Source organism: Onthophagus taurus, chromosome 6, assembly GCF_036711975.1.
Source record: "Onthophagus taurus isolate NC chromosome 6, IU_Otau_3.0, whole genome shotgun sequence".
NCBI lineage: Eukaryota > Metazoa > Arthropoda > Insecta > Coleoptera > Scarabaeidae > Onthophagus > Onthophagus taurus.
The window spans coordinates 4,804,939-4,831,824 of NC_091971.1; the positions used below are offsets into that span (position 1 = coordinate 4,804,939).

Sequence of the window (26,886 nt, forward strand, 5' to 3'; positions counted from 1 at the left end):
TACACTATAAATAAAAACATAGAAATGTCAATTTTTCCAATGACGTCACAGCAAATCATTGTATATTTTGAACACTTCAAACTTGTTTCTGTAGAAGTTTATAATGATGTTATGTTGTAGCTTATGCTTCGGTGATATAAAATCAGCTTTATAATAATAATAATAACAGTTTATTTTGAAAATAATATAAATTAGAAGAATCCTGTATTTAAAACAATTTGTTTCGACATTTCATCAAATGATGGCAGCACCGTGAAACGTCACTTTAGGTTTGTTAAACGTCAAGTTTCGCAAAATTTAAATCGGCTGTGTAATTAAACTCTACCCGTTTTATCGCGAAAATGGTGCACAATGCTGTTGCCGAAGACAGCCTCTTGGAATACATACAAAAATTAGCGAAGCCGGATACGTGTACTGTCGGTTTAGTTTTAGGACAGGTACGTAACCTCAATTTTATAATGGATGTAACATATGTCAAAAATTAAATTATTAAAAATAAAAAATAATGATTAATACGAACATTTTCGATATTGATTCATGTTACTCCATAAAATATCTTTGGTTGTAGCCTTCAAGCACCAAAGATTACATAATTCATTTTGCAAAAACACCCCCATGCGAAGAAGATAGCAAATCAAACATAAAACTAAAAGAAATTAAGTCGATTAACGACGTTTTCGACGTATGGGTTGCGGATCACGCGAAACACGCCACGCGAATGCTGCCGGGTGGAATGTACGTTCTCGGTATTTTCGTCGTATCAAACGAAGATTTGTTAACCCCCTTTTCCAACAAGTTAAAATCTATACTACAACAAGTTCACCGACAACTTAGCGCCAACAGTTATATGCACGGTACTTCGACGAAAAGCGAAAAGCTCGTTTTGAATTATTGCACGAAAACGCAATCTTACAGTTGTAAGAGTTACGATGTCGTTAATTCGAGTGTTAAACCGGCCGAGATTAAGTTCTTGTCAAAACCGATTGGATGGAGGCAGTTTCAATGCAAATACGAACTCGATCGGATTTATTCGATTCCGATTGATAAAAGCGATTTGACTTTAAGAAGACATATGAATGTAAGAAGATTATTTATGTTGTGGTTATTATTAAAGTTGTTTATTTTCTTTGTTTAGGATATTATTGAAAAGACTTCAGATTGTTTAAAACCGGCGATTTTTGCTTTTGACGGAGAAATTCGAAAAAATGACGCTGCTTTAGAGAGTATGGATAAAAAAATTGGTAAATCAAGTGGAGGTAATGATCATGCTGGCCCTACAATGGTTTCTATTTATTTACCATGCGTAAGTAATTTGAAATCTTTGAATATTATGCTGCTCTATGTGCGTTTAGTGATTATTATTATTGCTGCTGGGGTGAGGGGAGCGCCCCATTTCGTCACCGCGACCTATAAGATCTATTGTAACTGTAGCCCTCCAAAAGTTTAGGGCAAATGTAGGTTCTTAATGAAGCTATAAGGTCTTGTTCCTTTATGTTGGTAGGTGTCAAAAGAGCTTTACCGAAAATTTTGAGTCTTAGGCGGCCTCTGGTAACTCAATTACACAGTATATGTTCAGCAGTTTCTGATTCGTCGTTGCAACGTCGACAAGTTTGATCCTCAGCTTTAGGAACGCATGGCCTGAAAGCGTCCTTAGATATATATCCTTAATTATCTGCTCTTCGCTTGTCTGGAAGTTTTTGCCAGCATAAGGCTACCTTTGAGCCCTTCTAACTGTTGATTACTTGTTTCAGGTGGCTTTCTTGTAGTCCACAGTCGGGTTGGGGTCCAATTAAAGGCGTTTTCGCTGCCTCTTTGGCCAGCTTGTCCGCCTTCTCATTGCCCTCAATGTCTCTGTGACCTGGAACCCACCATAGAGTAACATCATTGCGTCTAGCGAGTTCTCTCAGGTTGCTGGTACACTCTCTGATCAATGCGGAGTCACACATGTTTATGGATGCACCTTTCTGTCCCTCTTGTAGATTCAAAACGGTGCAGAAGTTTGTAGCAAGTACATCTGCTTGAAAAATGGTTATGTCCGAGCTGAGGAGCAATTTAATGCCGCTATTTGGTCCACTAATGCCAATGCCTATGCCTACTCCAGATCCAACTGTCTTTGAAGCATCTGTGTATCAGGCAAGAGTTCCTCTTTTCGTCCAAATATCTTGTAAATATGACCTTATACGGCTGGTCGAAATTGGGTCCTTGAGGATTTCTAGGTGTCCTCTGAGGTTACCCTGCATCAGCTTGAGCTCTCAATTATAGCTTCCTTCTCCCAGTGAATTTCGATTTTGTTTGGATTCATCCTGAACCCATTGTTTCTGCACCAAGTGCTGTTAAGTACTACGACTTTCTGCATTCATTGAGTTATGATTGTTATTTTACCTCGGATTGTGATTACCAGGTTATCAGCATACTCCTGAATCATGAATCCATTTTTTTTGTTCATCAAGTTATCAACTACCAGGCAACATAGGAGAGGTGAGAGCACTCCCCCTTGGGGACATCTTCTTAGCACCTTAACCCTACAGAGAATACGTGATTTTAATGTTACAGCAAAACACATAAGTCATTGGGCTATCAGCTCCAACGTATTCACTGTGGGGTTAATAGTCAACGACTCGCCTCCCAGATTGGCTGTGATCTGCCGACTTTTCAACATGGCTATAGACAATTTGATTGTCGACGGATGTATATTTTTTTACGTTTAGAGCATTCTCGATGGATTCGTAGGAGCTGTTATCAAAAACATCGTCTATGAAAGCATATAGGGCTATCTCTTTGGTTACAATTGTCTCCTCTAAAATGTTTGTGGATGGAGTGAATTAGTCAAGCACTCCATTCCTAAGGTATTGATTAATTACCTTTTCCATCCATTTGAGGAGATGCCTTTAGTGATATTAAAAGGTGAAAATTATAATTTTTTACCTGTACTTGCATGACGTAGCAACATTGACATAGCTAATTCTAGACATTAAAAATTTCTTCTTCATGCTTGATAGGGATTGTGATGATTTTGAAATGAAGGTTATTGACCTTGTATAAACTGGGTTATTAACCTTATAAGCGTTGATTCTGGAGCTCCATCTGAAAATAATGAATTTTTAAAATATTTTATCGATTTTTTAGGAAATATATAAAACTACAAAACCAATAGACATGTCTAATTGCGCTGGTCACATCAAACTTACAGGACAAATCGCCAGTAATGTTTGGATGCATTCAAAAGCGACTGTTAAAGATGTCTGTGATGCAATTCTCGAAGATATTATAAGAAGTTTAGCAGCGAGATTAGACATGCATTGGGATTCGCTTATTGAAGAGGAACATGGTTCACCAGAAGGTTATTTTAATTCCTCAAAATTGTTTTGTTTATATCTTTATTTAACTTTATTAATTTTAGATACAAACAGCATACATGAACCACCTAGAAGAGTATTTATTCACTTACCTCATACGGAAGTAACTCTTTCTGACTATTTATTTCCTGGGGAAGGTCCTCAAGATGCGCAAATTTCTCTGCAAGAATTACTGGATATAACTGTTGACGAAAAAGATGGTGTTACTGATATTGAAGGACAAGCAGGTAAAATTTAAGGAAATAACGATTTTTTTATGGGTGTTAATTAAAAGTTTTTTACTTGAATTAGATTTGGTGGATGTCTACAGCAACAGCATAGAATCCGATGATACTGAGGGTTCTTTAAAATCAATACAAACAGACGCGAACAAGTTGATGTACAGTTTGGGAATAGGAATAGCGCTTCTGGTATTGTTGATATCACTGGTGGTGCATTACTTCAGATTTATACCTTAAATAAGGAGACTGCTTGGGTTGTGGACGTGGTTTAATTGCATTTATTTTTTTATACAATGCAAAGCGGTACATAATAAAACGATATATTTTTAACCTGAAATTTAAAACTATAAAGTAAGCGTGTATTTTTTTTAAATCCTTTTCAATCTCAACTCCAAACAAAGTTTTTGATTAATAAAAAATTAAAGTGAATAGTGAAAAATAGATTATGTAAAGTAATTAATTAAATTTGCATTTGGAGAAATCCATTTCTGGGTGTTGCTCCATAAATCTAAAAAAAAAATTAATTTACTTACATAATACCCAATTATTTTAACTTACTTTTTAAGAACGTCTTGTTTTTTCTGTTCATCGCTGGTGGGTAATCCTAATTCTCTTTGTTTTTGATCGTACATCATCTTTTCTACAAGCCCTCTAGTTTCGCCATCCAAATCGGATAACTTTGAAGGTTCAGGATTTATTTTTCTCGTGCTAATTTCCGGGTCGGATGCAACCAATTTCGACCACCAATTCATTTTATTTACCTTCACAAATTTAAATTAAACATTAAAATAAAGAAATTTATATAAAAAATGAGAAATAACCTTTTCTAAATTGAGTAAGATTAATTTTCCATCTTCAATAACCCACGTTGACTCCTCCAATTTAATTTCATGCGGAAAATCATCGTCTATAATCGGTGGTTGTCCTTTAACGCCACACGTAAGATGTTTTTTCGTTATATTAACGACTAGATCTTTTTGTTTCGCTCGGAATGTTATATTTAAAGGGATACGAACCTGTAATACAAAAAAAAATGATAATTAATAAAAAAATTAAATAATTTTTTGTTTAATTATCATAACTAATTAACCTTTACTATGTAAAGTGTGGAATCACGATATCTTTAAAGTAATATTATACATGTGACTGAATAAGTAATTATGAAAAACAAATATTCAAACGGAACAAGAAGTAATAACAGTTCAAGGATGTTTTAATTCGTCTCTGGCTAATTGGGTTATGAATGAGATTGTTTGTAAAAGAACAAATTATTATATTAAGCATAAATAAAAAAATAGATTTCTTAATACCCTTTCATAACTAGTACAAATTACTTAATAACCAACGTTCGCTTTATCTTCATTCTAAACGCTATCGTCCGATTCCATCTCACGTAATTACTTTCGCTCGCAATTTACCTACCGGCGTTTGATACGCTCTATTTACCTCACCTTAGAAAGGTCAAACAACGAGCCACCAGAGATTTTAAAATGCAATTATCCTCACGGATGCAACCTTATCCGTCCTACGCGATTAATTTATTTCTTTTTTTGCACAACTTTAGAAAACAGAAATTAACAAATAGGATGAAGAAATGGTTTCGTCTTAAGAGAAATAAAAACTTGTTTTCATGTTTATTACTTCTAATAAGAAGATGTGTGTAAATGTTTAAAAAGAATTTTTCCGCATACGCATAGATTATGACATCTGCAACGTTCGAACACCTCAAGGTGTTCGCAGTAAAAACCCGTATAAATAGCCGAGGTACTGCAAAAACCTTGGTAGGATGAGTACACGCCGGAATGCGACACATTAAAAGCGGCCTATTAGGCAATTGCCGTTATAGACGTGAAAATGCGGAATCGTACCAACTCTCGAAGAGAGAATTAATTGCCGGCGAGGCGAATCGACGTCGTTGCGTAAGCGAAAGGATTGTTATTAATAATTCACGGTGTTGTCGACGTATTCATTGCCAAGTTTAAGGGGTCATTGTTAATCGATGTACCGTGATGTTAATAAATAATTTCAATCATGTTCTAAGGATACGTTTGGAATTTTAAAAATAATGATTTCGTAACGAGCCGATTTGGTGGTGACATAGCGAAAGTAAAAAATAAATTTTCATTATGTTTGGTTCATTTGAGTAGTGTACTTCAATTAATTTTTATTAAAACAATTTTAATTTAACTTTAACATACAAACAAAAATGGTAAGTTTCGATATCAATTTGATTCTTTAAATTCGACTTCTTATATTAATATATCAAAAAAACTTAATAAATGTAGATCAGAAAGTAGATCATTTTCAAGATACTCAAGGTTTTAGTTTCACAAGTTGACCTATTATCATCGTTAATGATTTAAATGTAATAATTAGCATGGATTAAAAAAATTGTCAATTCCTTGACTTAAATTACTTGACTTAATAAAGCTATTAGGTTGGTGGATAATTATACGCCGTTTTTATTATTTACTGTTTATTTGATAGTGGTAACATAATTGCAGAAAATGTTTCTTGTAAATAACAAATTTTTTAAATGTTGCAATTATTCGAGAATATAAAACAGAATAAAATGTGATGGCCGCGAAAATGTTCCCTTAGAAAAGCCATGAATTGTCCTGAGGTACAACACCCGATAAGTTAAAATGAACCTCATCAGCCATTATCAGAATATAGTCCTTTCTCAATTCAGTTTTTATAGTACAAATCATTATCAGAATACATTAAGGTTGATTTAGAATCATAGAAATGAACCTCGTTATACATCACTAGACCAAGCGACAAGGTGTAACTTATCTTAGACAAAATGCAGAATATCGAAAGACATAAAATACCATTTGTTTTAAAGCTAAGCGCCAATCACGTTATACGATTTCAAGTCCGATTTGCATCATATGTCTAAGAACCGACTTAGATACACCAAGAAATTCTACAATAGAAAAAATAGATGGCTATACAATTTCGGACCAGTTTCGTTTTCTAGATATTAGAATAAAATTAAAAGTTTATATCTTTTATTTTATATACAGTGTGTCCGAAGATAGATGTTACAAGAGGTATAATGACTGCAAAATTTTTGAATTTTATTTTAAGGCTGAGGAATTAAGCCCTGCTTGGTGTGGAGAGAATTTTAAGTATATATATTTTTATTATTTAGCCGTCTTGTAGTGTTAATTCTAGTATTTGCATTTCTAGTATTACTATCGTTAGAACTAATACAAGACCTAGACTAGAATCATTCGGGTTAAGCCGTCTTGACAGACGTGCGGTTAAATCCGAATGTTTCTAGTTCTCGGTCTAGTGTTAATTTTAGTGGCAGTGGTAGGTAGCGCTAGTTAGCATAAGATATTACTATGTTGTATATTTTTATTGAACTAAAACTAGAACGAGAACTAGAAACATTCGGGTTTAGGCGTGAACAAACATTCAGATGTAAATGTCAACTTTAATTTTATTATTATATTTGTAATCTTCATAAAATAACCTTTAAAGTGAGTCCAAACATGACGCATTTCTCTCAAAAAACCAAAAAGTTCGAACTTTCAACAATTAATTTTAACATATTTGTTAACTTCATAAAAAATCCTTTAAAATGAGTCCAAACTCGACATATTTAACTTTGATATTAATGGAGATACAATCACTTCCGGTTTGAAACGTCAACGTCAATTTCGACATATTTGTCATCTTCATTAAAAAACCTTTAAAATGAGTCCAAAGATGACGCACTTATCTCAATAAATAAAAAAGATAGAATAAAAAACATTAAACCCGAAGTTAACAACAGTGAAGATAGCAATTTAATTTTTAAATATTAATACCAACCTTAATTTTTGATTTTTTATATTTTTGTTTTTGTGACAAATATTAAGATATTTTATAAAAAATAAGAATATGTCAAAATGACATATGGTAATAGAGATAAATGATATATCTCGAGTAATATTGGAATTAAACGTATCATGTTTGGACTCATTTTAAAGGATTTTTCACGACGATTACAAATATGTCAAAATTGACGTTGACATTCTTAACCGGAAGTTGACCATAACTTCATTAATATTGAAGAAAAATATGGCTTGTTTGTACTCATTTTAAAGGTTTGTTAATGAAGATTACAAACATGTCAAAATTGAGGTTGACATTTTAAACTTGAAGTTAATTATCATATAATAGAAGTTTTATAACTGAAGTTAGTCTAGTGTTAGTCACTTTTCAGCACTTTCTTTTTATTTTAACGAGTTTTAAGCCACACATCCTTAATTTCATTTTATAACTTTTTAAACTTTAATTTTATAAGTAACTAATAATCTGATTTCGACTTTGATATGTGATCTTTTTTAAATATTAAGAAATTTGTTTGTAAAATGGATAGGATGAGGGATGTTAATCTATTTGTAGATTCTCTGAAGGTGACCAAGGGCCGAAACTAGTTAGACTTAAATTCTATATAAAATAGAAACCAGTTGAAAAGTACAAAATCAAACTCTAGATAATTTTCTTCAAAAATTTGTATACGAAACATCATTTTGACTATAGTATTTGTGATTAAATTTATGCCACGACTTACAGAAATACCTGTATAATCGTAAAACGACTGACCAATCGGATTCTGTGCTTGTGATAGCTGTCATCAGTGTTCTGTGATAAAAATAGAAACAATTTCCAATAGTTTGAGCCAGTCTATTCTGAGAAGTCATATTTTTAGCGCGATGAAAACGAAAATCATAACGTGGTCCAAATATAGAAGAAATTTGACTTTTAATTAGACCGGTTTCAACATTAATACGTCATCTTCAGGAATTTTGGCATGTTATATATAAATATTTCTTTGATGAATGAGAATCATTAAAAAGCAATTCTAGTTGAAACAATAATCCAACTAGAAAGAAATTTATTTACCCACATTGTATTTTAATCAACTCCATTGTCAACGTTATTTATTTTAAGGTTACATTATGTAGATAAAGTACATTGACATTTTTTTTTATATATTTCTTAAGATTCAATATAGGAAGACGCTCCATAATAACAACTCTGCTAAGGTCATTTTTGATTGTCGTCTACTTAACTATACAAAAGGGTAGCTTTTTGCCGCTAATTGGTCAATTTTCCTACACGTGTACCGTTTCGGCAGTAAAATTCCGCGAAGATTTCATCCTTGAATAATATTATCGGGTGCTTCTCGTCTTATATCATCACGACTTCGCGGAAAACTTCGACTCGCGATCGATGTATCGATTGATCGCATGATGTGTGCGGTTTCTCAAGCGATTTTATTTCAAACGATCGGTTTAGAAACAAGAGTCAGATGAGACCCAACGAAGAAACATGATTAATCCGGCAAGGTTGAGCTCCGTTGGCAATCGCAGGGCGCAACGGGAAATGTCGACGTATGTCGCAATCGTGCGATTTAAATTTCGAAAGCGATTTTACGCAAACTGGGGCCGATCACTCATAATTAGAAAATGCCGAGTTGAAGGATTTCGTTACATTATTTGGTCTTTGTTTTATTTTAACTAGAACACTTCACCTGTTTTTAAAACTTCCTTAATTTTATTGACAAAAAAAAATTTTTTTTCGTTATGCTAATAGAAAGTGATGAATGAGATGATTTAATCTTTACATAGCAATGCCACTTTATTTGACAACTCTTACTTAATCGTCTTTTAATTGTGTGCTAATCAGATTTCAAATCCCCCTTTATGTTACGAAAGTTAATGTCATTACATACGATTTTCTTTTCTTATCGGTGTCGTCTAAGAGGTGGTTACACGAAGCCACCTGGTGTAACAAAGGCATGTTTTTCCACCAATTTATTCGCTAATTATCGCGTTTAAGCGTTAATTAGTCACTATCTGCGTTAAGACCTCTTTTTGGGGGATTGTTGAGAAATTATTTTTTTGAAACTTTTATTTCAAAAGAATTTTTTTAATTGTTTACGAATAACTTTTCGATTGTGAGAATCGATTCAACCTTGGAATTTCAACCGAAAAATTTTATAAGAATTAATTATTAATATATTTTTGTGTTTTTCTGGTATGATTATTAAATTTGAAAAATAAACAATCACTACATGGTATTTCGATTAACAGTAAAATAAGGATTTTTATACAGTTATAGCTTCAAGCCGGATACAATTTTTGGGTTTTATTACGTAACCTTCCATTACTTCACTTTGATTACATGATGTAACGAAATTTCTTTTATAAAAACAGATAGGCTCATCGACCTTCTTTTAGTATTAGCCGATGTGGAGGTTTTTTCACAAATATCTTTGAAACGTTGGCATTTATTGCTTCTTAGGTGAAATAACTATATTTTTCACATCTTTTTAATCACTGTAAACGTTTCCTGTAAACCATTACCGGCGTGGACAAGGCGAGGTCACGGCTTATTACATCTATTTACGTTAAACACGTACGTAACTAATCGAAAATTTCGCTGTATTCTTATTTACTGTTTTGTCTATTTATATTTTATTACACTTGGTAGTTAATAAGTTAAAACTTTGTAAATTAATCACAAAAAAATCTGTTTGTTGAGAGGATTCCTCAAAAACAATAATTTAAATAATATTACCGCCTACCAACGACCTTCATCTATGCGAAATTCTATTTTGACGTACATTTTGGGGAATCTGTTTGTTGTTTTGAAAAATACCGCTTTAGGCAAAATGTGGCGTCAACTATTTCACTATTTTCGTATAATATGTTAATTTTAATACTTAACTACATATTTTAAGAAGGATTTTAATCTTAAATCCTTGACAAGGTACATTATCGAATCAGAATCGTTATTAAAAATAATTGAGTGTAAATTTAACTTTAGTAACTCGCTTCATAATTTATCGCGACAACAATTTATCGTTTTTCTTTATTTTGGTGTGCATGTGACACTTTGAATTAAACCCATGAAAATAAACGGAATAAATAACGTCAGATTTTGCATTTCATGGCAACTTACAACCAGTTTCTTGCTAAATACGCAGGGATAAACTTATGTGCGTCATTTGTAACGAATGCACACCGACTTTAAAGATTCAAATCGTTTTAATACGGATTTACTCATACGATTAAAGGAATAAATAAAAATGGATTAAAGGAAACGTGCTCAAAATAAATCTGTCCCTTTCTTTTCGATTCTCCCGCTATAAATTTCGAGATCGAACCGCGAGATACCTTTACCGACTTCGTAATTATGCTGAAAAGTGTAACGAGAAGCGAAAGATACCGTGCTCGATGTAGGTGCACGTAGATCACTTTATGTTTTACCGTGTTGAGGTCGATCGCCTATTGCGGATCTACACCGACACAACCAACAAGCCTCGAACAGGATTTCAGGTTTTAAATTTAGTCTGAGTCGGATAATTATCCAATGGTATTCGAACTGAAAATCCCCAAGCGATATTTATGACGTCTACGTTGACCACTTATGATTTAAAAATAGATTTTTTTTCGTATTCTAAAAAAAAAACATCATAAGGAAATGCACAGTTAAAGGAAATCAATCTAAAAATGAGATCAAAATATTTTTAAAAGATAAATCGAGGCCAGTATCAATAAATAAATCTATTTAATTAACAATTATCATCTGATCGATATCATAAATTATGATTTAATACAATTTCGATCGCACTTAATCCTTTTTAAATTACATATTTTATTGAGTTGAGTTTAAACACGGTAGCTGTGAAGGTTCAGTAATTTTCGAGTATTTATTGATGATGTAAAGTATATTTATTGAACTCTTAATCGCTCTCATAAGGCGTTATGATGAAAAAAATATAAAAATACTAATCTTTCCCAAATTACAGGGTTACAAAAGATTAATTCGCCCAATAAATCAGTTGTTACTTCTTTAAACGGATGTTGTAAATTTATGGCACACAATTAATACCGTTTGAAAAGCTTCCATGCGAATTTTTCTGTTTTTCATACTTTTTGCTGTTCATCAAGTTCTATCAGAAACACACCAAAGCTTTTTCATAGCAACCTTACACTCCAGTTCCCAAGTATTATCGTTAACAGATATAGTTCATTTCTTTTCTATAATACCTGCCAAATAGTTGTAAAGTTGGCAAAATTAACAGGGAGTTTTGTTTTATCATGTTTTGAAATAAATATGTCACACTGACGTTTGAGCTTTCGTTGTTCAAAAAGAAAAGCTGCATAAAAATGTTGTGGGGTGTTTATTTGCCATTTATTTACCTAGAAAAGGTGTTTTGTTCTATTTAATTACTTTGTAGCACGTTTTTACAACAAATGTGTACAGCTCTGTTCAGATTTAATGCGAATAGGCCGCTGTTAACTCCGACATGACGCTGGTACTGGAAGAAGACGGAGCCATATTTTGTTTCTATTCAATTCGGTTTTTGAGACTAAAGGAAGAGGGTAAAACCCAGGTAAAACCGTCCCAGTTTGAAGGCCGAAGAATGGATCACCCTTTTATTAAATGTGTTAATTTTATTTTATTTTAAATCTTAATTAGAAGATTTAATTCGATTAGATACATTCGAGTGCTGGAGGATGTTTTGATACCACCAGTAAGAAACTGTATCCAGAAGGGATCATCACGATAGTCCAAGACAATTCGCCCGTGCATTCTTCAAGAATTGTTCATGATTGGTTTGACGATCATAATGACGTTAGGCGAATACCCTAGCCAGTGTGGTCACCGGATCTAAACCCATTCGAAAATCTATGGGCTTTGGTGGAAAAACAGTTCAATAAAAATACCAATTTTCCTTTTCGCAACGTGTATAATCTGCGCCGCAACATTACAGTTATGTGGGAATTGTTCGCGGCAAGGATGTATGCGAAAGATTAGTAAATTCGATGTCCACCAGATTGCAATGTTGCATAGAGAATAATGGGTATTATACAAAATACTGATATTTGATGGTATAATGGACTGTATGAAATTCTCCCCAATTCGATTATTATAATATTTATTATATTTTATATATATAATAATATATTATATTTTTTGTTATATAGAAGTATTATATATTTTTTTTTTTGATTTTATTATATTAAAATGGTTTGCGATATATTTCAATATATGTTTAGTTTATATATTACTTATTATCAATATATCATTTTCATTTCTTTTGAGGTTCGTCTCATCCTTCCACTGTATTACCAAAGTAATACAGTAATTATTAGTAATTATTTTCATTTACTACAGGAATTGTGTAAAGTAAATAAATTGGTTATACCTATTTATTTTCTTAATTATTCGTTGTGATTCAGTCATCTTGGCCATAAATCACACCACCCCGCTTGCCTCTTCGGAACTTTTACAAGACTACAGAGCAGGTAAAACCGAATTGAATGCCTCGTCAACGTAGGTCGTTTCTAGCACAATTTTATGCCTCTACGAGCGGCTCTTTTCGCATTATATCTGAACAGAACTGTACATCGTTAAAATCGTATTTATCTAAAAATTTATTAGTATTTTAACCTCAACTATTTAGTTACTGAAAATGTTACTAAAAATCAGGAAAGCAACATAAATTTTATAAGGGTCCTAGATAATACCAAACTATACGTGATTTTGCAGCTTTTGATATCCATGCTAGTCGTCACAACTGCTGCAGTCAGGCTGTTCAACTTCAACGCCGTGAAATTCGGAAATACCCAGCATTTTTAAGTAATGGATAAATTTGGCTATAACAAGAAAATGAGAAATAACATGATTCTCCAATCAGGTCCTTATCGGGTTGAAGCTGATATTTTCAGCCATTCGTAACTCATTCTAACATCTCTATAAGCACCACTCCAATCCCAACCCCAAATTAAAAAAAAGCCTTTTATCTTGTTTTTGTGGCTAACTCTTTGTACGGAGAAGATATTAATATAGCAACTTTTCCTCTCTTTGGTGTAACCATATTTATTGTTCTACCCAAGCGTCTTGACTGAGGATATATTTTCTGGCCTAAAAGTTTTAAATGAAATACAACTTATCGTTTTTGCCTCGAAGCAATTATAGGTGGAGTTGAAAAAATTGGAAGGCTTGATGGAGCAACAACAGCTAAGTTTATGACTGAGTTTTCCAAGATTTTCGATCAGCTGTTGATAAAATAAACAGCACTTTCGTGCCATATTAAGTTCAGTAATTAATATTACACGCTTTGTTGTAATTATCACGTTATTATAACAATTATTTCTCTAATAACCGATATCAATCATATTGTCGTTAAATTAGATTACATAATTATCTCCGGGACACACATAACAGTATTATTTATTTATAAATTCATCCATTAATCATATTATACAGTTTTGACATTTCATTTACCAGGAACAAGAGCCGAACCTAAGTTCACCTACTAAAGCGCCACTAAATATCCTTATCAAAGCCGTGAATTAAATTTAATGAGAGGAAATTCTCGATATCGTAACATAAGAATCTTGCACGGTATACAACCCCGCCTCATGTGCCGCTTGCCGGATGCAGAACAGGATCTGATCTGCTTGCAAAATTTACTTTCTTATGGTAGCAGGAAACCTGCTGCGGTACGACGCGGTCATCAATGTGCAGTTCGCAACGTTCTTATGTAAAGAATCAATTTATTACGAGCCTATTTACTTTGCGGTCTCATATTCTTTCTACACGTGTACTCCAATTACGCTAACCTTTTTCTTGATTGTGGTGGGTTTTCAATGTCACTCGGAGAGATCCACGTGGACGCTAAAATTATGACTTGAGTGTAAAGCAACAATTTAAATTTATTACAATTCGAAAATGTCCGCGTAAATCAATACGAACGTTTATAAACTAAAATAAAACGCGGAATACATTTCAATTCGATATCGAGACTTGCGGGATTTACATAAAATAAAATAACGACTTCTTATTTTAAACTACCGGTTGTAGTTGCTATGCGAAAAAGTAAACATACAAAGCGAAATCTAAATACGGTCTACAACAAGAAAATACTACATCTACTTGCATAGATACATCGTAAAGTGCTAAGTAAGCACGCACACGTTTACGTGGTATGCTTTAGAGCGCATTCCTAAATGGTATAATGAGAAGTTTCTGTAGAGGTTTCCATTTCAAGTGGTTCAATGACGAATTTATGGACGCATTTCTATCACAAAATACTAGGTGCAATCAAATTAGGCAATGTAGGAACGAAACCGAATAAAGAGATACAAAGCAAACCGAACAAGATATATTTTATTACTGTTTTGTTTTTATGAAGAACAATACAATTTGATTGAAGGCGAGAATACCAAAAAAAAAAAAAAAGAGTACAAATCGAATGATCCAGATCGCAAGCGGAGGTCAGCAAGTCGTATTTAAAGAGACTGTTTAAAATTGTTTCGGCGACATGATGAATGTGTCTGAGTTTTAACGCATTAATGAAATTAATCGACGCGGTGGTCGGTCTTCGTCGGTGCATTTTCTTCACGGTCAAGTTAACGAAATGAACAAATTCGATTTCACTCATTTAAGATATGACACTTCTTCCCATTGTTTTTTCCCAAGCAGTTTTGCTTCGCTTTCCTACGCTTAATTAACGTTTTAAATATATACGGCACTGACCTACAAGCAGCCGTTGGACTCATAGCTGTTGTTGTGTTGTGAGAAAAACCTAAACACTTCCATTAATATTTAGAACGCGTTCATGCTAATGGACGGTCGAAACGGTCCGGGCGTAACCTTGACACCTCCAAGTTCGTTCTTATCTGTAATCATTTACAAATAGCTGTTGCATTTCATTCATTAAAACCAGTTTGTATGCAAACGATAACGTAAGCTGAGTTATTGTAATACTCGGAATTTGGTTGCTTAATTAGAATTAGTCATCTTACGAATTTATTACGCACGAATACGTAAAATAAATCGGAGAAAGGAAATATTACAAAATCGGGGAGTATGTAAAGTGGACGCGAAGGCTACTGTGAGTAAACACAGGAAATTACTTTCTGGTTTCGTGTGTTATTTGCAAAGTACAGAGAGTTTAAAATAATGAGATAAGGAAAAGAATTAATCAATACTGGAAATATTGATAATTCTAATATGATTAAGCAAAATTTTTGACGGTCAACACAACCAACTTAGAACACTCAGACTAAATTAGTAACTTTATTATAGAACTCAAAATGATGACTAACAAACGACCTCAAACCTCCTTAAAAAAGACATGAAAAAAAAATAAAGCTTTTCATAGGAACTATTCCATTCCAATTAATTTCAATAATTGTCTATCCTTGCATACCAGCCCAAAAAAACTACTTAGACAGTGATTATTTCATTTTATTTCCTTCCTCCTCCGCTCCACCAAAAACCCAACCACCAATAATCAAGCGTTTCTTAAAATCACGACGACCTTTAAACAAATCCACCTAGCGGCCGACCGGATTTGATTAATCGCGCGAATCGTTCTTCGGTAGATAAAGTGACCAAAGGGGTCCAAAACAACCAAGGACTCCTCTTTCGAAAAAAAGCATATTAGTGAATTCATCCGTTTCTTTTACGTTCACTCCAAATTGCTGCGACGGCGGCCTTCAAGCGCTCCTCTCCGAAACGAAATACACATTAAGACGACATTTTTTTAATAATTAACTTCACCCTCCCACGTTGATTTCCCATCTAGCGTCATCATCGTCATCGAATTGAGTTCCATTCAACTCATTTAAAGTGAAGTTTTGTATGCTACTGCCGACAGAAATATACGACAGTCATTGCATTCTTGGCTACCAACTCCGAGATGACATGCTAAATTAAATATGTATGCTCACTACCGAGACGGTAGCCAAAGAAGTTTCTCGACTTGACAGGACTGGACAACGTATTGATTTTAATAGTGGACTTTTCGAATCAAGTCAATATTTGCGTTTATTGTAACTCTTTTTTTACTATTGACGTCATTTGGGATACAAATTGGAAATAAAAGAAAATGAAAAACCGCAAATAAAAATCTCGTCGGTGTAAATTAAACGCTGAACACGTACGCCTTTTGCGTAATAATCGAACGGCGAAATATTTTGTTGAGTGTTTGTGGTTTTTACCTGTTTAATGTTTAAAAAAATAAAAAAGTTCAATTGTATTTAACTCGGTTGAAATAAATAAGTAAAAAAGAAAGGATCAAAAGTAAAATGTACGATTGAGACAAACTGGGAATCCCTCGGTGAGATTGTTTTTTTATTAAAGAACCGTAACAACTTAGGTTTTTCCAGAAACCATAATAACTGTTGATAAGTCAAAGTAGATATAATACTGTTATATCACAAAAAAAAAGAGTTAACCCCAAGTAAATCAATTAAGATATCTATTAGGTATATAGATATTGTTTAGAGGCCAAGAAAGAAAGTTGTCTACATATATTTTTTTATTAGTACTCGTTTAGTGCTTTAGACCGAGAACTAGAAACATTCGGATTTAGCCGCACGTCTCTCAAGACGGCTAAATCCGAATGATTCTAGTTCTAGGTCTTGTGATAGTTTTAGTTCTAGTGATAGTGCTAGTGTGAAACTAAAACTAACATTAGACCGAGAACTAGAAACATTCGGATTTAGCCGCACGTCTCTCAAGACGGCTAAACCCGAATGATTCTAGTTCTAGGTCTTGTGTTAGTTCTAGTGCTACTGTAAAACTAAAACTAACACTAGACCGAGAACTAGAAACATTCGGATTTAGCCGCACGTCTCTCAAGACGGCTAAACCCGAATGATTCTAGTTCTAGGTCTTATATTAGTTCTAGTGATAGTGTAACACTAAAACTAATACTAGACCAAGAACTAGAAACATTCGGGTTTAGCCGCACGTCTCTCAAGACGGCTAAACCCGAATGATTCTAGTTCTAGGTCTTGTGTTAGTTCTAGTGATAGTGTAAAACTAAAACCAACACTAGACCAAAAACTAGAAACATTCGGATTTAGCCGCACGTCTCTCAAGACGGCTAAACCCGAATGATTCTAGTTCTAGGTCTTGTGTTAGTTCTAGTGATAGTGTAAAACTAAAACCAACACTAGACCAAAAACTAGAAACATTCGGATTTAGCCGCACGTCTCTCAAGACGGCTAAACCCGAATGATTCTAGTTCTAGGTCTTATATTAGTTCTAGTGATAGTGGAAAACTAAAACTAACACTAGACCGAGAACTAGAAACATTCGGGTTTAGCCGCACGTCTCTCAAGACGGCTAAACCCGAATGATTCTAGTTCTAGGTCTTGTGTTAGTTCTAGTACCACTGTAAAACTAAAACTAACACTAGACCGAGAACTAGAAACATTCGGATGTAGCCGCCCGTCTCTCAAGACAGCTAAACCCGAATGATTCTAGTTCTAGGTCTTATATTAGTTCTAGTGATAGTGGAAAACTAAAACTAACACTAGACCGAGAACTAGAAACATTCGGGTTTAGCCGCACGTCTCTCAAGACGGCTAAACCCGAATGATTCTAGTTCTAGGTCTTGTGTTAGTTCTAGTGATAGTGTACCACTAAAACTAACACTAGACCAAGAACTAGAAACATTCGGGTTTAGCCGCACGTCTCTCAAGACGGCTAAACCCGAATGATTCTAGTTCTAGGTCTTGTGTTAGTTCTAGTGATAGTGCTAGTGTAAAACTAGAACTAACACTAGACCTAGAACTAGAAAATATCGGGTTTAGCCGTGCGTCTAAAGACGCACGGCTAAACCCAAATGTTTCTAGTTCTAGGTCTAGTGTTAGTTCTAGTTTTAGTGCAATAAAAATATGCAACATAGTGATATCTTATTCAGTGTTATATTTTTATTGAGCTATATTGAACACTGGATTCCCCGATTTATACAAAAAATTGGTCCAAAAGTTTTAAGTTTATTGAGTTCATTTTCTTTCCATAAGATTCTTTCTCCTTCTCAATATCTCTCGTAAAAACCACATTATGTTATCTCAATCAAATTAAGATATTAAATACGTTGTATACTAATTTCCATCGTTTGGAGCTTATTAATAGAAAATACCTAATGATGTAATTACCTTAACCATCAAAAACTACTCGTTATTAAAAACCAAAATAAACCCAAAGAGTTTAAAGTAATTTATTCGACATAAAAGGAAATGTAGAAATATTAGAAATATTCCATAAAATCAAAAACATTGACAGCATAATTATAGTTACCACCCATACAATTATAAATGCTAATAAAATTCTAACTTTTCTGTACAAATACTTGTTCTTCGTTACACCGTTTGCAACAAAGTAATAAAACCACAAGGTAAAAGAAAAAACTTAATTAACCAAGCCGCAAAGTAGCATTATCAAATAAAGTAATAGGCATTACTTTACAGCTCTTGTATAGAATCCGCGATATATTTTACGACCAATCAACGTTTAAGATAATCTTAAAAGATAACCGTTATTGTAATCTTCAATGCCGATTTTCTACTGACGAGTAAAACTAATTATTCAAAGGCGTGGTAAGTAACATTTAAAAAAAACAAATAGATCTACTTTTTTCAATCAAAAAAATGTCAAAATCCCAAGGATACAGGATGTTGAGGTTTCTATTATTTGTAAATCGTCGTTGTAACGTCACTTTTGATATATGGAATAAGGACGTATTTTAATAAAATCAATAAAACGTTTTCTTGATATAAAAAAATAGGAAATAATGATAATATATCACGACAAATAAGGAAAAAATGTATCAATTCTCGCAAGCAACCGGAACATGTCCTCAATAAATGATATTAATAGTGTCGTTAAGAATTTGAATGATAATGAGCAATAACAGGCGAAATTATAATGATTAATTTCTTAATAATACGACAGGTTAATAAAACTTTAAAAAAGTTAAATTATTAAAAAATAAAAACATACATGAAGTATATGAGAGAAAAGTGGATGTCCTACAAAATTAATTACGATAAATCATCTCGGTTATGCATCGCGTCTCGTTTCGCGGAGTAACGAAACAGGTGCGAGAACATTTTCTGTCTTCGGCCGTTAAAAGAGTTAAATCCGGGCGTCGAGCTTATTTAAGAAGGCGACACGAGACCAAGAATCAGTAGTACACGTGCTCGCAAACGAGCAAGAGAGTGGTGCTTTGGTCAGTAAGTGAAGGTGGTACGCGATTAGTTTCAGTTTCCGTACATATCAAACAATGGAATCGAAAAATTTCGCGCCAGCAAACAATTCTAATCAGAATTCAATCGTAAGTTTCCTTTCATTTCGGATCACTATCTAGCGAATAAATTCTTTGAGCTTTGATCGAATCTAAAATAAAATATAGTCAAGTAAATCATCCGGTTACTTACCCTTCCAATTGTGGTGTTTTGCAACGGAAGAAGTGAAATTTGCTACGTGAGACTTTGCATGTAGGGAATTGTGATGAAAGAACTTTAGTATTGTATTGAAGTGGAAGCGTTGGGTGTAATCAAAATTTGTTAATTTTAAGTAATCGTTAAGTAATGGAAATTATGAAATGTTTTGATGAAATTTCCTAAAATCAAAATAATTTTTTTTAATAATAGCTAAACAAAATTAATCGTTCAAAGAATGCTTTTAAAATTTATTAATTTAGATTTTAAAAATTATAAAGAAATATGTAAATCATATGCATATACTTTGCATTTTCGTATCAACAAAAAAGGCGTCAAAATGATGAACTATATTTGTTCTAAAAGCAACAAATATTTGTAGTTTTTTGGGATTTTTTTTGGAAATTTACATTTTTAAGATTTATGTTTTCGTTTAATTAACATAGATTCTTGATAACATGTTGGTTTTAACACATTTTGGTTTTAATTAATACGCCAATTATCCAGACAGCTACACTCAGTAATTGTAAAAATATGGGAGCAAGAAGTTTGTTGATTTTCGTCAGATATAGAACAGCGCATACAGAGAAAGCTTTACTAAATCATATATAAGATGGGAAGATTCTTGCCAAACTCATTAAACTAACAGAAGCAGCTTTTCAACTTAGCTCTAGAATACATCATACAAAACAGTTCATTTGGCAAAGTATGCCGATAACATTAGCATAATGAGCCTAACAGAAAAAGCGGGAGAATGATTATACAAGAGATGCAAATCACGCTATCCTGAAAAGATGGGAAGATGCTGTGGGGGAGTTGCAAAGACATGATTGGAGATGCGAATATGGAAGAGTTCAGTACTAGATAAGAAGAAATGGAGAGGCAAACTGTAGGAGACCAAGACTTGAGTTGAGCTGCATCTGAAGATGAGGCAAGAACCTGAAACCAGTAGAAATTAATAAAGAAATATCATCAACTGATATTATTCATTGACACATTCCACATATTTAACAGAGCTAATTAAAGATGTTCAATAATTCGCCTCAACCTTGTTTAATATAAATCGTCATCTTGTCCAATAAGAAACAAAGTCTAAGATATTAAATCTATTTCTTTTTATTTCTACGAAATTCATTAGTATTCTAGTTGAGTGAATCAGATTCACCCAAAACAAGAAACAGTACAAGTAGAAACATTCTTCCTGGTTCTCATTATGAGCATACTACGTCAACGGGACAACCAACATTCAATTAGCATTTAGCAATCTCGCAAATCTGAGTAAGTTGCCGGACCGCGTACGCTCTAAAAGAGAAGGTCAGGACAGGTTCACGAAACGTGATTTTTCAACAGGTTCAATCTCATGCACACCATTAAGATAATTTTTATTAAAAACGACCGGATAAACGTCAACGATTGATTACTTATTTCGTATTAAAGAATCGAACAGAGATTATTATCATTGTTAAAACACAAACATGATCGTTGAATAAACCAACAACGCTTTTTAATACCAAGTTATCTATTTTGGTCAAGGTGTAATTTGCGTTTAATAGTCAAATATTGTTAAATTTATTTGAATTAAAGTGCATTTTCTAATTAACAATTAAAATTGTCGATAAAACTTAAAGTATCAACTAGGAAGTTCTAACAAAGACAAATATTTCTTCTTTTAAATGCCATATATAAATAAGACTTCCTGAAACCAAACGCGGTGTTGAAGTGGTGTTTGATTGACGGACAATTATAACTTTTCTAATCATAATTAAAAGGAGCGCGCGATTGCAAAACATTGAGCCAGTATATATAAACACTAACAATAACAATAATAATACACCTGCGCAAAACTGATAAGGTCATCCAGAAGCATTTTTACGACCCGCCAACAACTTCTTGTAGGTTAAATCCGTAACGAAAGAAAAAAATAACTAAATCTACCAAAGCCTCTAACAATCTAAGTCGTTCGAGCGTGTATAGACGTAGATATGTATCTTGATACATCATCCTTGACATATATTTAAGCGCGCGGAGCTTTCAATTCTGACGAAAAATTAAAATTATTTCGGAAATTAATTCAATAGTAATAATCAAACATCGTTTAAACAGATTTTATAAAATAAGTGAAGTCATAACGGAATTTATGTGTATTCTGATGTAATCTGTTTTAATTGTATGCAAAGGAAATAACAAACATCGATATTATTAACTAATCGGTTTTTCTTTTTTGAATTATGTAATTCCGAGATTTATTGAGAAACATACATCTTCGTGTAAATATCTTACATTAGACAAGATAATTACATTCTTTTTAGTTGAAAAAAATTCTTCGTTTATTAACGTTAATGATACAAAGTGATAATTAATCAATGTATCTTAAACAAATAACCTTCGAAGAAGACAACTTGAATTCACAATATGTACAACTTGGCAAGTTTATCTTGGTCAAATGCGAAGTAACAATTTAGCCATCTTAAGATATGTGCGGTTAAACCCGAATAATTCTAGTTCTAGGTTTAGTGTTAGTTCGAGCGATAATGTTAGTTCTACTTTTGGTTGTTATTCAGCGCCAAGTTGTATATTTATATCGAAATAAAACTAGAACTAACACTAGACCTAGAACTAGAATGTTTCGTTAGAATATTTCTATTTCTAGGTCTAGTGTTAGTTCTAGTTTTGCACTAGCGCTATTACTATGTAGAACTAACATATCTAGAACTAGAATCATTTGGGTTTAGCTGCACGTCTCTAATGACGGCTAAATCTGAATGATTCTAGTTCTAGATGTAGTGTTAGTTCTAGTGACAGTGAAAATGTAGTACTAGAACTAACACTGTACCTAGAACTAAAATCATTTGGGTTTAGCCGCACGTCTCTAAAGACGGCTAAACCCGAATATTTCTATTTCTAGGTCTAGTGTTAGTTCTAGTTTTGCACTAGCGCAATTACTATATAGCACTAACATTATATCTAGAACTAGAATCATTTGGGTTTAGCTGCTCGTCTCTAATGACGGCTAAACCTGAATGATTCTAGTTGTAGGTGTAGTGTTAGTTCTAGTGACAGTGAAAATGTAGTACTAGAACTAACACTGTACCTAGAACTAGAATCATTTGGGTTTAGCCGCACGTCTCTAAAGACGGCTAAACCCGAATATTTCTATTTCTAGGTCTAGTGTTAGTTCTAGTTTTGCACTAGCGCAATTACTATATAGCACTAACATTATATCTAGAACTAGAATCATTTGGGTTTAGCTGCTCGTCTCTAATGACGGCTAAACCTGAATGATTCTAGTTCTAGGTGTAGTGTTAGTTCTAGTGACAGTGAAAATGTAGTACTAGAACTAACACTATACCTAGAACTAGAATCATTTGGGTTTAGCCGCACGTCTCTAAAAACGGCTAAACCCAAATCATTCTAGTTCTAGGTATAGTGTTAGTTCTACATAGTAACAGTGCTAGTGTAGAACTAGAACTAACACTAGACCTAGAACAAGAAACATTTGGCTTTAGCTGTCTTATGCGACTCACAGCTAAACCCGAATGTTTCTAGTTCTAGGTGTAATGTTAATTCTAGTGACAGTGAAAATGTAGTACCAGAACTAACGCTATACCTAGAACTAGAATCATTTGGGTTTAGCCGCACGTCTCTAAAGACGGCTAAACCCAAATGATTCTAGTTCTAGGTATAGTGTTAGTTCTACATAGTAACAGTGCTATTGTAGAATTAGAACTAACACTAGACCTAGAACAAGAAACATTTGGCTTTAGCTGTCTTATGCGACTCACAGCTAAACCCGAATGTTTCTAGTTCTAGGTGTAATGTTAATTCTAGTGACAGTGAAAATGTAGTACCAGAACTAACGCTATACCTAGAACTAGAATCATTTGGGTTTAGCCGCACGTCTCTAAAGACGGCTAAACCCAAATGATTCTAGTTCTAGGTATAGTGTTAGTTCTACATAGTAACAGTGCTATTGTAGAACTAGAACTAACACTAGACCTAGAACAAGAAACATTTGGCTTTAGCTGTCTTATGCGACTCACAGCTAAACCCGAATGTTTCTAGTTCTAGTCCTAATATTAGTTCTAGTGCAAGTGTAAAACTAGAACTAACACTACACCTAGAACTAGAATCATTCAGGTTTAGTATAATGTTAGTTCTAGTTTTAATTGTTATTCAACGCTAGATTGTTGTATATTTTTATTGAATTAAAAGTAGAACTAACACTAAACCTAGAACTAGAAAAAATCGGGTTTAGCCGTCCAAGAGACGTTTATTAAACCAAAACTAGAACACTAGACCTAGAACTAAAAATGTTCACGTTTAGCCGTGCATCTCAAGACTATACAGATATTGACATTCTTTTAGTTTAAAACAAATTTCTTCGTGTATTAACATTAATGATACAAATTGATAATTAATCAATGTATCTTAAACAAATAACCTTCGAAGAAAAGAACTTGAACTCACAATCAGTGTACATGTAATAAAAAAATTTAAAAGTACAACCGAAACAATCACAATAATCACTCCAATTCAATACCGCCTTGAAGAAAACGAAACGAAAATAAAGAAAAAAAAATCAAATAAATATTTCAGGAACCTTGAGTAAAAAGGAAACAATCAAATCGAACGACTTTTCTAAGGTAATCACAACCTATTGAATTTTGCAAACTCCAATTTGCCCGGTTAAGGTCGAACGTGAAACAAGAACGGTGTATAAGAATAAAATAAAAATAAAATTAAACGGGAGAGAAAAAAAAATGCGAGCACGAGTAGTCGTGCGGCATTGGGGAGTGGTTGAATTTAAAATTTATCGTTTTTTTTTCTGGTCACGTCAGATCGCGAATCAAGTGTTATTGAGGCGGCGACAACTTTTTCACGCGTATCTCGCCTTTAGGTACAATATAATTAACCTTATTTGGATGCTTAAACAAACCGAAGAATAATTTTTATTTTTTTTTTTTTTACTTTCTTCCCCTTTACAATTATTTTAATTTTCTTAATATTATGTATTTTTTTTCAGATATCCGCAGAACTCGAACAGAGTTGGCATATACCAAGACCAACACTAGCTCGACCCTCAAAAAGTAGTCAAGGATCATTATCCAGTAAAAACAGTACTCAAGTAAGTCGACTAAATCAATTAAAAAAAATTTATTAATAATAAATATTAATGTAGAGCGCAAGGTCCGGATCTTTATTATTAACGGCAGCGAATTTAGCACAAATTCATAACGATGAGATTCAAAATTCAACGAAAGAAGACAATCTCAGACTGTACTTGGAACGACACGGACACGATAATCCGTTATTTTCGTTGGGTTCTCAAGATCGGTTGAAAAAACCCGACCCGGATAGTGTGTCAGTTGCCAGTTCGATGCATTTTACGGTAATTAATGTCGATACGAGACCGGCGGTTAAACCAAGAAGTTTTTGCAAAAAACATCGACTGAGCGTTCTTGTACTGACGATGTCTGCCCTCATTACCTTAGGCATTTTAGGAGGTATTCTGTTTATGGAGAGTAAGTTTCATTATTTAATTTCATATAAAACATAATAAAATTAACTTTATTTAATTTAGTGAGAGCCAGAAGACAACAGTACTGATGACACAGCCATGAAGCACGTACAAAACAACCAGTATATTTAATTAAATTTTTATAAGTAGTAAATACCATATTATTAATTTTATATTTTATGCATTATTCAGAATTATTTTTATTTTAAATTATTTTATTTCTATTTAATCGATTAATATTGTGGATGTTTTATTACCAAAATTTTAGGTACTACTATTTATATTTTGTAAATAATTAAGTTATTATTCAAGAAAATAATTAAATATTTCCTGTGATAAATAATAAAAAATTGGAAATATTTAAATCTTTAAATCAGTTTTATTTTATCTACCATCCAAATCAATTGGGATACAATTAAGCATATGTTGATTGAGGTAGATATACCATGTTCCTATGGCTTTTTCTAGCTCATTGCCTCATTTAGAAATGTTACTTACTTTTCAAAAACTTAAAATGAAACCTAACTCACATCTGAAGGTGTTTATAATCTTCATGGTTGATTTTTTTTACAATTTTCAGCAATAAACACGAATGTATTGTTGTTTAAAATCAAATTTACACACTATTCTTACACCATTGTATTTGTTACCTTTAAAGTTAATTAATTTCAATCATATTGATTGAGTGCATTACCAAGTGTAAACAAAATTATTGATCAATCAACCATTATTGATTTTTTAATATTCCACCCACCATTTTAAAATCTTACATTAAAAGTAGCTTACCTCAATATCTTGCAAACTTTGAGTCCATTTATACTTTTCCAAATCACATCCATTTCCAGAATTAGGTTTTAATTTTCCGATTTCAGATTCTTCTTCATCCTCTGCAATTTTTTCAGATATTTTTGGTGGATCCGGCACTTTATTAGTCTTCTCAGCATCTAATTCTTTCTGTAATTGATCAGCTTCTTCGTCGGTTAACTCTTTAATTTCAGCCGGTTTAACAACATTTTGTTTTTCTTTCGCTGCTTGTTTTTTAGCCTCCCTTTCCTTCTTCTCTTTTAAAACTTCTTCGTGAGCCGCCCTACTTATTTTTTCGTGTTTCCGGAAAGTACTCATAACTAACTATAAAAAAAAATTATTTTTTTAATTTATATTAAATTGATTCGATTAATAATACCTTCTCCCATGCTCCTTCCGCACCACCGGTGAAAAAATCGGTTTTTCGCCCCAAAAAGCTTACGAAAGTATCTAAAAGCTAAAGTAGCAAATTTAAATTTGAGGTTAGGATATCGTTTTTGTCATTTTTTCTTACTTCCGATGGTCCTTGGGGGTGATGTTGTGCTATTGAAAGTAAAAGCGTGTCGAAGTGTTCCGTTTGGTCTCCGTCACCACTCATTATTTAAAGTTGATTCAGGAAGAAAATGTTAAAAGTAAAAGCGCCGATGTAAACACGAGCAATGGTGTGTCGGGTTGTTTAAATTTCAGTGTTGCCAACTTAATTAAAATAAAATGATTTATTAAATTTT

At 33.1% G+C, this 26,886-nt stretch overlaps 3 protein-coding genes across 3 annotated transcripts; 2 read left to right on the forward strand and 1 right to left on the reverse strand.

Moving 5' to 3' along the window:
• Positions 1-243: 243 nt before the first annotated feature.
• Positions 244-3,928, forward strand: LOC111421058 (protein odr-4 homolog). Its single transcript, XM_023054174.2, has 6 exons — positions 244-437; positions 569-1,078; positions 1,136-1,303; positions 3,127-3,340; positions 3,401-3,583; positions 3,648-3,928. Exons 1-6 carry the CDS (start codon positions 342-344, stop codon positions 3,812-3,814), a joined length of 1,338 nt encoding a protein of 445 aa, XP_022909942.2. The 5' UTR covers positions 244-341; the 3' UTR covers positions 3,815-3,928.
• On the reverse strand, positions 3,828-26,844 carry LOC111421059 (nuclear distribution C, dynein complex regulator). The gene is made up of 6 exons (XM_023054175.2): positions 26,673-26,844; positions 26,538-26,615; positions 26,141-26,482; positions 4,399-4,593; positions 4,136-4,338; positions 3,828-4,085 (listed from the first exon to the last, which is right to left on the reverse strand). The coding sequence occupies exons 1-6, from the start codon at positions 26,754-26,756 to the stop codon at positions 4,034-4,036; spliced, it is 954 nt and encodes a 317-aa protein (XP_022909943.2). The 5' UTR covers positions 26,757-26,844; the 3' UTR covers positions 3,828-4,033.
• On the forward strand, positions 19,604-25,727 carry LOC111421060 (uncharacterized). Its single transcript, XM_023054177.2, has 4 exons — positions 19,604-19,730; positions 24,860-24,961; positions 25,016-25,358; positions 25,418-25,727. The coding sequence occupies exons 1-4, from the start codon at positions 19,680-19,682 to the stop codon at positions 25,441-25,443; spliced, it is 522 nt and encodes a 173-aa protein (XP_022909945.2). The 5' UTR covers positions 19,604-19,679; the 3' UTR covers positions 25,444-25,727.
• Positions 26,845-26,886: the final 42 nt, after the last annotated feature.

What these genes read in the sequence shown, in the direction of transcription:
- LOC111421059 (XM_023054175.2), bottom strand. Translation starts at nt 26,756, where the DNA reads ATGAGTGGTGACGGAGACCAAACGGAACACTTCGACACGCTTTTACTT. An exon ending in CGGAAGGAGCATGGGAGAAG is followed by an intron (nt 26,483 to 26,537) that starts GTATTATTAATC and finishes TTTTTTTTATAG; the next exon opens with TTAGTTATGAGTACTTTCCG. An exon ending in TCTTACTCAATTTAGAAAAG is followed by an intron (nt 4,339 to 4,398) that starts GTTATTTCTCAT and finishes AAATTTGTGAAG; the next exon opens with GTAAATAAAATGAATTGGTG.
- LOC111421060 (XM_023054177.2), top strand. Translation starts at nt 19,680, where the DNA reads ATGGAATCGAAAAATTTCGCGCCAGCAAACAATTCTAATCAGAATTCA. An exon ending in CCAGTAAAAACAGTACTCAA is followed by an intron (nt 24,962 to 25,015) that starts GTAAGTCGACTA and finishes ATATTAATGTAG; the next exon opens with AGCGCAAGGTCCGGATCTTT. An exon ending in AGGTATTCTGTTTATGGAGA is followed by an intron (nt 25,359 to 25,417) that starts GTAAGTTTCATT and finishes TATTTAATTTAG; the next exon opens with TGAGAGCCAGAAGACAACAG.
- LOC111421058 (XM_023054174.2), top strand. Translation starts at nt 342, where the DNA reads ATGGTGCACAATGCTGTTGCCGAAGACAGCCTCTTGGAATACATACAA. An exon ending in TCGGTTTAGTTTTAGGACAG is followed by an intron (nt 438 to 568) that starts GTACGTAACCTC and finishes CTTTGGTTGTAG; the next exon opens with CCTTCAAGCACCAAAGATTA. An exon ending in TGATATTGAAGGACAAGCAG is followed by an intron (nt 3,584 to 3,647) that starts GTAAAATTTAAG and finishes TACTTGAATTAG; the next exon opens with ATTTGGTGGATGTCTACAGC.